The sequence below is a fragment of the Sapajus apella genome, unplaced genomic scaffold (assembly GCF_009761245.1).
Source record: "Sapajus apella isolate SASKATOON/1434 unplaced genomic scaffold, GSC_monkey_1.0 scaffold89, whole genome shotgun sequence".
In the NCBI taxonomy this organism is placed as follows: domain Eukaryota; kingdom Metazoa; phylum Chordata; class Mammalia; order Primates; family Cebidae; genus Sapajus; species Sapajus apella.
This window is the reverse complement of record NW_022437029.1, coordinates 2,248,590-2,260,609: the sequence shown is the minus strand read 5'-3', so window position 1 is coordinate 2,260,609 and position 12,020 is coordinate 2,248,590. Positions and strand designations below refer to the sequence as shown.

Sequence of the window (12,020 nt, the reverse complement as noted above, 5' to 3'; positions counted from 1 at the left end):
GTAGAAATTCAGGTCTGGTTAGGAGACTGGTTTTGGTGACTTTTTTTTATAAGGATGATAGGTTGATAGAATTAACTCGGAATCAACCCTCTCCCTAGTCTTTCCTGTGTGAGCAGATGACTAGACCCAGAACCCCATTTAGAATAAAGGAAACACATTGTGTCTGTTTTCTGTTGCCCTGACATTTGGCCGGTGGGAAGGGGGAATAGTGAGTATGTGACCGTTGAGGTTCTGATGGTCTCCGGTGCCTGAGCCTGTGACCCTGAGGCGGTGTTGGCGTGCAAGTAGTAATGTGCTGTGTTGCTGCAAACAGGGCAGCAGGGAAAGGTTGACAAGCAAGAGAGGAACTGATGAACTCAGCAAGGTGGAAGAACCGGTCCCAAACACCACCTTCCCCATTAGAAACCAAGGGGCGGGGTTGGGGGGGGGCAGCAGGCAAGGAACTAAGCTCTTTCTCATGCATAAACAACATAGCTAGTGATGTTGCCACATTTTAAATTCTTTATGTTATTGTGGTAAGAACACTTAATGCCCATACAATGCACTTGCACATAAATGTTACAAATAGGTGGTCATCGTTCTCATGTAGACAACCCTGGCTGTGGGGGATGGATAGAGTTAGAGTCATCTGTTATGCTGACACTTGGAAAACAAATAAAGGCCAGAGTTTATTTTTTTATAGCCACACACCTGCCCCTGCAGCCCTGTCACCTCTGGCCTGCTCAAGGGGCCACTGGCAGTGAAGGGGATGGGTTCGTCGTAACCCACTGCCTTGCAGATTCTGTGCTGCTCTGAACTCTGTTCAGAAGCCACTTCAATGTGCGCACCTATAAACCCTGCCACACAAAATTTTTGGGTGTGGTTGTAAGTTCCCAAAACATCACTGATAAAAAGGCAGAAGGACTGTGGTGGGGCTGAGTGTGTGGGATGGGGACTGACGTGAACCCAGCTAGAGAATTATTCTCTCTAGAATTCCGCTCAGGGGCGAGGCTGTCCCTGCTCATTCCAGGAGCAGGGTCTGAGGACAGTGGGCTACCCAGGACTGCTCTCCAGCCTTGAGCAGAAGGGAGAGAGGAAGAGGAGGATGGTATGGCCTATGTCATAGACTCCACCGAACCAACCCAGTACGCCTTAACACCTCAAATACTCTTTTGTGCAATTTCAGAGTCCTCCTGTCAGTAGCAGATGCGACTTTGTGTATTTCTGGGCTATGCAGTAGGAAGAGGTCTGTTGTGAGCTGCCTGATTCCTCATCATAGATGGACTCCCCCCTTCCCATCCCACAGATCTCTGACTCTCACAGCATCCCAGTTCTCTACCTTTAGCCAGGATGGGCAGTAAGAGGAGAGGTCGTTTCTAACCCATCCATTGACAAGCAAGCCTGTCTCCAAACCCGTGTGACACCATGAGGCACAAATTCCACAGGTGGCTCGGCTGGGCCAGGCTGACCTTGTCTCTCACAGCACAACCACCTCCTGCGGTTGGTCCTTTATTTTAAAAAAAAAAAAAAAAATTTGAGATTTTATCAATTTTTGGGTAATATGGACAATCTGCTAGCTTCATAGGAAACCAAAATTTGGAACTTTAAGACTTAAAAGCAAAAGTGTAATCTTTACTGTCTTCATTGTTTTGAAGACACAATGATTCCATTTTGAGGCCTGAAAGTTTTTATGCATAATTGGTCAATTGAGAGGGATAAACAACACACCCTTTAAAATGGGCTTCTAGAATATGTTGTATTTGATAAAATAGTGCCTCTGGCCCCAAAAGGATGGATGGAGGCTGTTTAATGTTCTCTCATATTTACACCTTACACAGGCCCACATGCTTACAAAGGCCCACATAGACAGAGAAACGTATTGTGGAAAAAAGAGTCTTTATAGCAAGTATTTAATGTTATAACCAGGGTGACATTTCCTGATAGAGTAAGTTTTTCAGGAAATACATGGAATAATTTTTAAAATTTTATTACCAAGTGTCATAACTGATGAAAGTTTACTTGGTGGTTTTTAAGATAAAATAATGTCTAATGGGTCATATTCTCAGTGTCCTGCTACGAAGCAGGGCATGCCAGGTAGACGGTTGATAAACTGGCAGGGCTACTGAGTCATTTTGCTCCTGGTGATGCGGGAAGGGCAGATGGGGAGGGAACACAAATCTGGTGGCAAATGAACAAATACATGCCCACAGCTCCAGAGGTTGGCCTCCAGCAGGCTTATCACCTCTTGGAATCTGTGTCTTCAGAGGGTTTTGGCTCAGAGAGTTTTCGGGGGATGAGATGAGATTGGGTAGATCAGCACCTCTCCTTCCAGTAGGACCAGTGGCTTCTCTTTACCCCTGGAACACCCAGGTGCCCCTGCTTCCTGTCCAGTGGCCCTTCCTGCATGAACTGCCCCCAGCTCACTCCTCAGTGACTGAGCCCCTCTTTTTGAGGACACACATCCTAAAGCACCTGTCACTCAGGGCCGCCCATGAAAAGCTTCTGAACCCATTTCCTCCAGCCATTTCCTCTGGGCCCTTTGAGCTGCCTTCCCTGCAACAAAGAGCCACATACTAGGCTTTTAAATTTTCTGCTTTCAGAATCATCCAGAAGCAAAGATTTCAGGAAAAACTGGGTGACTGGAAGCAAGCCATGCAGAGGTGAATGTTCTGGGTGCTACCAGCCCATCCATGAATCCAGCTTCCCAGCCCTCATCTCTTCCCCATGGTCCTAGCCCACCCCACGTATTTATATCACTGATCAACAACAGACACGATTCTCCTTGATCATGAAGATGGGGGGTCTTTCCAGACCGCAAGATCTCTCAGAGCAACAGTGGAAACAGAAGTGAGAGTTCTGAGACCAGAGAAGTTGAGTTCCCTAGTGGGGGAGAGCTTGTACCTGGGACACACGTCAGGGGAGTTAGGCTCCATGCCAAGGTCCCCTAGCCCAGGGGCCAGAGTGGGCCTGAGCCCAGGACATCTGCCCAGACAGGACAGACGCCAGGTGGCCCACAGGGAGGAAGGCCTGCTGTTTATCCTTTGGAGCCTTCAGGGTATTGGGCTTATAGAGGAGCAGTCAGGGGTATCATTGTCACAGGCACCATGATCATTCTCACTGCACTTGCAAAGCGGCTCATCTTGTCTGTTCTCATGAGTCCTAGGCAGTGAGGTTTTTTTTTTTTTAACCAAATGTTTATACATTGTTCCTCTAGACACAGGTAAATATTACAGATTCTGTATGATTTTTGTTTAAATGTATACATCCTGTTTGTGACCTTTAAGGAAGACTATCTGGGAAAGGTATTGATTTCCCAGTCTAAGGCGACTTCCTGAGTCATCAGTGACCACAGTGAGAGCCAAAGCCACAGGCACATACATAGTCATGGCCTGGAGACTTACGGCTTATTTTTAGCATAATTTGTTTTCACTTTATTCCTGTAAGTATCTGAATAGCTAAAATAGAATTTATGTAGATTATGTCCACTTTTAGCCCCTTCTCCCCCATGGTAGTAATTATCTCCTCCTTGTTTACACGGATAAATTACACTTTTATTAGAAAATAGGAGAGGCCTTCATGTAAACAGGGAGAGGTAGTTCCTCCCATGTCGGAGTCCATCTCTCCAGTACGGTCATTTTTATGGTTCCCTGTCAGGGTTAGCAAAGGCCACTGGGCACCTGCACTGTGTGGGGTCCCAGGGTTATGGAAGAGAAACAGTGGATGTGCCCATGGCCCTGGGAGCTTGCCACTGGGGACGACACTGGTGTGTTGTCTCACTGCCTCATTCAGTTTTCATGAGGTGTTACTGAATCATTGTGTGAATAAAATTCTATTCTTAAGTTAAATGGAAACTTGACACTAATACTGCCCATCATGCTTGAGTAGAAAGCTTGCTTGAAGGTCACAGAATTATATGAAAAGCCCGTCACCTCCCAGAGTTTCCCTGTGCACCTCATCCCTCATCTGGGCTGCATGTGCTCACAGGTGCTCTAAGCTTCATGCCTACTCCTGTCTGCAGGGGAGCCCAGTTCGACCTCACTCTGTAGTGGGGCTGGCCAAGTTCTGGGGGCAGGGATCTTTGGGTATTGCCCTCATTCTTCCATATGACTGCCAGCATCCCTTTGTCCCAGGTGACATGTTTAGCCTTTGCTGTCAATTCTTCCATGCTGAAGTAAAAATGAGTAAAATACCTGTAACAGATGGCAACTTCCACCCAGATTTCTTCAAGAGGACACATGAGTACCCAGAAACCTTCCAGGATGAACCAGCAAGGCTCCAGTGATGGAGCGCTAGGCAGTGGGCTCGGCACTAAAATCACAGCTCTGAACCTTCCTCTCAGCTTCCAGAGTCACGACCAGGTGACTGTGCCCTGGACAAATTGGGCTGGTGTGTTTTGTCAGAGAAAGCTCTTTTGTCTGAAGTGCCTGTGCCAGCTGCCACAGGAGGATGACAGGGAAGCCTGAGACACAGGTTTTCTTCGTGGTCTCACGAAGGAGTGACAGGTTTCCAGGAGTTGGCCTCACACTTTAAACTCCCAGCCATTTATCTTTCTCCAGGAGGATCCTAGACCCTGATCCCAGCAGTTTGGGAGGCCAAGGCAGGCAGATCATGAGGTCAGGAGTTCGAGACCATCCTGGCCATCATGGTAAAGCCCCGTCTCTACTAACAATACAAAAATTAGCTGGGTGTTGTGGCGTGTGCCTGTAATCCGGGCTACTCAGGAGGCTGAGGCAGGAGAATTGCTTGAACCTGGGAAGTGGAGGTTGCAGTGAGCCGAGCTCACACCACTGCAGCATTCTAGCCTAGGTGACAGAGCAAGACTCCTGCCATCCCCCTCCCTGCAAAAAAAAGAAAGCATTTCCACACATGTAAAGCCAGAGACTGTGGGAAGACCAAGCCTGCGTTGGTTGTCCTTATTTCAGATGGTGAAGCTCATGCTCAGCGTATTTGTTCCCTGTCCCATGAAGGTCTCTGTCGTGTCTCCAGACCACGTGAGCAACAGCACTGTCTCCGCCCGGACCTCGGACAGCAGCCTGGCACCAGTGGCTGACTTCAGTTACCCTCCAGAATCCTCCTCCTGCCTGGACAACTCTGCAGCTAAGCACAAGCTCCAGGTCAAGCCCCGCAACCAGCGGTCGAGTAAAATGAGGCGGCTCTCATCGGTAATTGGGTTTCCTTCTCCACGCAGAGGCAGGCTAGGCAGGCTTGCACCCCCCACCCAACACACACCCCCAACCTACCTCACTCCCCCGCATAAGGTCTCATATCCCCTCCAAGCACCCCATAGTTGATGGAGCCATGCTGCAGGAGCTGAAGTTTCTCATCCTTTTAAACATAAACCACATCTGTCTCTCCCTTGCAGAAACACTCCATCCATCCATCCATCCATCCATCCATCCATCCATCCATCTATCGGTCCATCCATCCATCCATCCATTCATCCATCATTCCTTACACAGTCACTATTGAATGCTGGTTGCCTTCCCCCTGCACTCAGTGTAATGTCCACACTTCAGGCCTGGCATATCAGGTACTGCCTACCCCCCAGGCTTCTTACCCTCTTTCTCAATCAGCACTCTGGCCACCTTTCTGCCTCTTGAGCTCATGAGCTGCTTCTAGCCTCAGGCATTGGTGCTGCTGTGGCCCAGCTTTGGGGCCTGACAGTCCCCCAAAGAAACTCACCCTGCCCGTTCAATTCCTTAGGAGCACTTGCCACATGCCAAAGTGATTTTTGCAAATGGATGTGCTCTTATTGCCAGTCTTGAGACCCTGTCCTGGCTGTACTTTCAGCCCCTAGAACATTTCTAGTAACAGAGATGTTAAATGGATGAGTGATTGAACAAATGAATGAGTGAATTAACAAATGAGTGAATGAAAGAAGCTGAAACACTAGCGTGGACACCTGCCTTGGGTGAGGGCCTACTCAGTAGCATGGGGAGCATGCCTCGCAAAGAGAGACCCCTCTTTGGGTGTGCTGCCTTGGGTGTCGTTACCTCCTAGTCCTAGAAGCTGAGAAACTGGTTCATGGAATACTTTGGCTTCATTTACCAGCAGGTTCGAGGTTCACATAGGGTTGTTTCCTCTCCCCTACATCATGGGCACTGTAATGCCTCCCCACTGGAGTCAGGGCCAGCCTGGCCACAGAGAATGACAGTGCTGAAAAAGAGATGCTCACAGGCTAATGTCCTCTGTCCTTCCCTCATGACATGATTGGGGGGGTGTTGGTGAAGTACCCAGGGCAAGCTAGGTGCCTCAGCTGGAGACAGCGGGCTGGGACCACTCAGGACTTCAGTGACTCCCTGAAGAGAGCGAGTTTTCCTTTGGGCGTATGGAAGGTACTCTTTAAACTCATGCCAGCAGAGTAGACTTTTGAGGGGACTAATGTTGGAAGAAGCAGCAAGGTGGGTTATCTTCATGCTGATGTGCCAGCAGGGACCAGGGTACTTGCATGTATGTGTCTGCGTTCAATGCATGTACAGTTAAAGGCTGTGTGCTGTGCAGGTGTGACAAGGTCCAGTCACTCGAGACCTGCCTGTCCTCATGCTGAGTGAGACCACAGGGCCAGGGCCTGCCCCCTTTTGGCCCTCAAGTCTGTAATTTATGACTCCCATGGGGATGTCTTTGGCTCTGGCCAGGGCATTTATAACCAGCCACAACCTGGCCAGGACTTGGTGACAGAGCGAAGCCTGGTGTTTATTCCAGCTGGAAACGCAGCTTCCCTTCTTGCTCCCATCTGTGCAGGGCTGTATCCCTCTTTCTTTACATTTGAACTTGACTTAGTTCTTGAATCCCACTTTATAGAATAAGAGAAAACCTGATACAGTCAGTCTGAGTAAACATGTAAACACAGCCTTTCCTTGATTTTAAACTCTGTCACATCCATGGCTTTTCTCTTTTTTCTTTTCCCTGCTTGGTAAGGTGCACGCATGAGTATCTTAAGTTCTCAGAGGTGTCTATATTTTCCTTCATCCACTGTTGTGGAACCTATGATGTTGGAGGCCTCTGTCCTTCGGTGTCCACAGCACCCTTTGCCCTTTGGTCATGAGATCCCTCTTCCCAACCGTAAGGACCTTCCTTGTGGCCTGGCCCCTCTCAGGGATCAAGGTGCTTTCAGACGCTCCCTAACTGTTCCCAGGATGGGAAAGAACAGCCTTGCTGACCCCTCTGCTGCCTTGTGTGGGCTCCATGACTGACAGTTTTAAAAGGTGACCCCCATTCTAAAGAGGTTTCAATATCAGCAGTTTCCTGTAGTAGAAGACCACCAACATGGCAAAGTCAAGAGCTTGCAGCTTTTGAATTTGTAGCTTTCTTTGTGCCTCTTCCTCTTTTTAAATCCAAATATGATTGTGCATTTTGTTAAGAGTTTGCTTAGGTATTGTCACAAACATCCCAGGCGTCCTGCATTCTATTAGCAAGCAGATGACATGAAAAATGTTAATAACATTAATAACAACAAACAACAAGAAGAGAAACCTATTGCAAACATATCCCTGAGTGTCTTATTTCCTGCTTTAGAAAAGCGGAAGGAGAGAGCGATAGCCTGGGTGACTCTTGGGGCCTAATATCACAAGCTTTCTAAAAAGATGAGCCTCTACACGCCATCAACCTTTTAGTCATCTTCACATGTTACTTTTGAATGATTCTTGGTTACCTGGAACTCCTTTCCTTCCCAAGAGAGCAGGAACTGACTGTGACAGAAGGAGGAAGTTGGACTGGAATCTGAATTCTAGAGATCTTTCGGAAGAAGAATATCACAAGGCAGTGTATGTTTGCCAAGCCAGTAGGGCTTCAGGAGGCCAGAGAAGGGAGGATCTTAAGCTGCAGGGAACAGTCAAGACTACCTATAGAGGGGGAGAGTTTGAAGCAGTCCTTAGGGGTCCTGGTAGAGCATCCTGGAGGTTGGGGGCAGGGGGTGGGGGTGGCAGTCACTCAGACCAAGTGTCTGGCACAGTGTTGGGGGCTTGGTTTGACCTGAGTAAGGAGTGGAAGAAATAACTTAAGACCAGAGAATCTAGGACTTTAAATTTAGCTGAAAATTTTGATTTTATCCTATAAGCTGTGGTTAGCTATTGACATGATATGAGTCATCTTTTAGGAAAACCAGTCTAGCTTTGCTATGAGGGCAGATTCCTGAAGTGTTGACATGGGAGACTGGCTGTGAGGAACACAGGGCCATAGAGTCCCAGCTGTTCAGCTGGGCCACCTGCTCGCCCAGGCTTGGCCAAGGTATTGGTTTCTCTGGGCTCCTGGCTCTGAAGTGCAAAAAGAGACCTAATCATCTCTTCCTCACTGGGATGAATGATTAAATGAAATAACAAGTGTGGAGCACAGAGCATGGTAGACACTGGCTGCTGTTGGTTGCCTTCCCTTGTTGGTCACATTACTCTCTAGTCCACTGGTATTGAGGCTCTGCCAGAGGAGTTGTAGACATTTACTTTGGAGGCATATCTGCCATTTTCCTGATAAACTTGTGAGCCCAAGTAGACCAGCAGGATACAGACTGAGAAAAGACACCTGTGGGTATATGCCTACTTAAGTGCCAGCTTTAGAGACATTGCTATCACTAAACCATTATAAGCCTTGAAGAAACCGGGGAGGTGATGGGCTTCCTGGAATTTGCTATAGTGATGGTGCTTTTTATTTCTTTTCTTCTCTTCTTCTTTATATCTCTCAGCGTGCTCAGTCTGAATCCCTGAGCGACCTGACGTACACTCCCGAGGAGGAGGAAAACGAGGAGAAGCCACTGCTGGAAGTCAGCCCAGAAGAGAGCCCCAGCTCTGGGCAGCAGGACGTGGCACGGGACAGAGGCCCTGAGCCTGGGCCACCAGCGCCCTTGCTGCCAAACGGAGGGACCCGTGCCAGACGCGCCCGCCTGCAGCACTGCCAGGCGCTCAGGGCCAGCGTGGAGGAGGAGGGCACCCTTGGGGAGGACCCCTCAAGTCGCCTGGCCACCCCGGAACTCGCCGAGCTCCAGTCGACCCCCGCTCTCCGCGTGGAGCCCCCGTCCCCGCCAGCGGACCCCCAGCACCTCGGTCCCGACGGCGGAAAGCAGGAGGAGGGGGCAGCCCCCGCAGGCCCGTGTGCCCCGGCCACAGACACCGCAGAGGAGGTGGTCTGTGCTCCGGAAGACGTCCGGAGCCCCTCTCCCACCGCCATCCCCAAGGGTGATCCGACGCCGCCCGAGACTGTCTCCGCCGCCGCCTCGGAGGCGCACTCTGCTCCCGACGACCAGCCAGACCACAGTGTCCTGCAGGAAGCGGAGCCGACGCCCCCAGTGCTCCCGGACGAGGAGAAGGGGCCCCCAGGGCCGGTGCCCGAGCCCGAGAGAGCAGGGACTAAGCACGAGAGAGCGGGGACCGAGCCCGAGAGAGCGGGGACCGAGCCCGAGAGAGCGGGGACCGAACTCGCCAGAGCAGGGATCGAACCCGAGAGAGCTGGGAACGAGCAGGAGAGAGCGGGGAACGAGCCCGAGAGAGCGGGGAGCGAGCCCGAGAGAGCGGGGAACGAGCCGGAGAGAGCGGGGAACCAGCCCGAGAGAATGGGGACCGAACCCGAGAGAGCGGGGACCGAGCCCGAGAGAGCGGGGACCGAGCCCGAGAGAGCGGGGACCGAACCCGAGAGAGCGGGGGCCGGGCCCGAGACAGCGGGGACCGAGCCCGAGACAGCGGGGACCGAGCCCGAGAGAGAGGGGGCCGAGCCCGAGAGAGCGGGGACCGAACCCGAGAGAGCGGGGACCGAACCCGAGACAGCGGGGAACAAGCCTGCGAGAGCGGGGAACGGGCCGGAGAGAGTGGAGACCGAGCCCGAGAGAGCGGGGAACGAGCCCAGGAGACTGGGGAACGGGCCCTCCGCGGCGCCCGCCCAGAGCCCCCCAGTGCCCAAGAGCTGCCTGAAGCACCGGCCCGCGGCGGCCATCGAGGGCCCTGCCGCATCCCCGCCGCCTGCCGCCACGAAGTCGCCCCCGGGAGAGCCCGGTCCCTGTTCCCCCGACGCGGAGGCCGCCGCCCCGGAGCGCCCCAAGGCCGAGCGGGCAGAGGCTCCACCTGCGGGCGCCGAGAGGGCGGCGCCGGAGCGGAAAGCGGAGAGGGGCGGCGCCGAGCTGCGGGGTGCGAAGAAGTTCTCGGTGTCCTCGTGCCGAGCGCGGCCTCGTCCGGGCGCCTCCCGCCCGTTGGAACGCGCCGGCGGCCGCCTGCCCCTCTCCAGCAGCCGCCCGGCCTGGAGGAGCGAGGCGGCCCTCGACGACCTCCAGGGGCTCCCCGAGCCCCAGCACGCGAAAGCCGGCCCTCGGAAGCCGGCGGAGTGCGGCCCTCAGGACTCGGGCGACAGAGCGGCCACCCCGGCCGGGCCTCGCAGGAGCCCCCAGGAGGCGGCCGCCTCGCCCGGGACGAGAGAGCCCTGCCCAGCGGCCAAGGAGCCGGCTCCGAGCGAGGACAGAAACCCCTTCCCCGTCAAGCTTCGGTCCACCTCCCTCTCGCTCAAATACAGGGATGGCGCCTCCCAGGAGGCGAAGGGTGTGAAGAGGTATGGTGCCGAGGTCCGGTTAGAAAGGTCGCTCACCGTGCTCCCGAAGGAGGAGAAGTGTCCTCTCGGGACGGCCCCGGCTCTTCGAGGCGCCAGGGCCCCCAGCGACCAAGGAAAGGGGAAGGCCCGGCCCCCCGAGCCGCTCAGCTCCAAGCCGCCCCTGCCCCGGAAGCCGCTTCTGCAGAGCTTCACGCTCCCGCCGGCGCCCGCGCCCCCCGACACCAGCCCAGGAGAGCGGGACCCCAGAAAGGAGCCCAGGACGGCGGAGAAAAGGCCGCTGCGCAGGGGAGCTGGTAAGAGCCCGCCGAGGGTGCGGGAAGGGCAGGGCCTGGGGAGATCCACATCTGCTCGCACATCTTGCTGGATGCCCGCCAACTTTGTTGCAGGAGAATTAGAAGGAATCAGAATTCCCACTAACATCATGTCTGATCTAGAGGAAGCTTGTCCAATCCGCGGCCTGGGCCCAGGGCGGTTTTGAAGGTGGCCCGACAGAAATTTGTAAACTTTCTTAAAACATTATGAAAATTTGCGATTTTTTTTTAAGCTCATCATCAGCTATCCTTAGTGTTAGTGTATTTTATGTATGGCCCAAGGCAATTCTTCTTCCATTGTAGCCCAGGGAAGCCAAAAGATTGGACACTCCTGATCTAGAGTAAGGAATAGGCCTACCTCGGTAGCTCACCCCTGTAATCCCAGCACTTTGGGAGGCCACGACCTGCGGTTAAGCCCAGGAGTTCCACACCAACCTGGGCAACCTAGCAAGACCTCGTTCTACAAAGCATTTAAAAACTAGCCAGATGTGGTGGTGCATACCTGGGGGCATGCACCTCAGCTACTTGGGCGGCTGAGATAGGAGGATTGCTAGAGCCTGGGAGTTCAAGGCTGCACAGTGAGATACGATGGTACCACTGCACTCCAGCCTGGGTGACAGAGTGACACTCTGTCTGTTTTAAAAAGAGAGAAAATAAGGAGTAAAGAGTAGAAAAGGGAAAAGAAATACCAGGATTTTGTGTAAGTACAGAGAAGTCAAGTGTGTAGGCATGAGACAAAAAATGCAGAAACTAATTTTGATAGGACTCTCAGCAAATCCCTCAAATTCTTCTCCCACTTTTCACCTGAGAAACTCAGCAAAGTTCCAGTCCCAGTACGTGTGTACTCATTTTGATGCAGGTTCTTTCAGGGCCTAAGCTATTTCTTGACTATAAATGAAACATCTTACTCCTCATCAGACTCCTTCTGATCTTTTCTTCCAAGAAAGAATTTCCTCCCCCTTCATAATCAGGTTCACACGGCCCAGCTGCATGTGAAAAGCATTCTGTATATTGGAATCACAAGTCTGTGTAAAATGTAAGTCTCAAGAGGGTCAGCATTTACTTCCTGTGCCCAAAGAGAGATTGTGTTAAGACTGAGGCAGAATGTAAGAGCCTTTGAAAGCAGCTGTCTTTTGAAATGAGCAGAGACAAAGTAAATGAACTTTCTCTGCCTTTGACATTTCTCACTTCTTACAGTGTTTCAGATGA

At 52.2% G+C, this 12,020-nt stretch overlaps 1 protein-coding gene across 4 annotated transcripts in view; it reads left to right on the top strand.

Annotated features, from left to right (window-relative positions):
• The window catches only part of CRACDL (CRACD like), a 145,722-nt gene that overhangs the window by 108,398 nt on the left and 25,304 nt on the right, over positions 1-12,020 (top strand). For 3 of the 4 annotated variants that reach the window (XM_032255397.1, XM_032255394.1, XM_032255395.1), the window contains exons 6-7: positions 4,947-5,141; positions 8,654-10,793. In XM_032255397.1, coding sequence (XP_032111288.1) covers positions 4,947-5,141; positions 8,654-10,793 — 2,335 coding nt within the window. The remainder of the gene's footprint in view (positions 1-4,946; positions 5,142-8,653; positions 10,794-12,020) is intronic. The other variant, XM_032255396.1, reaches the window with a different exon arrangement.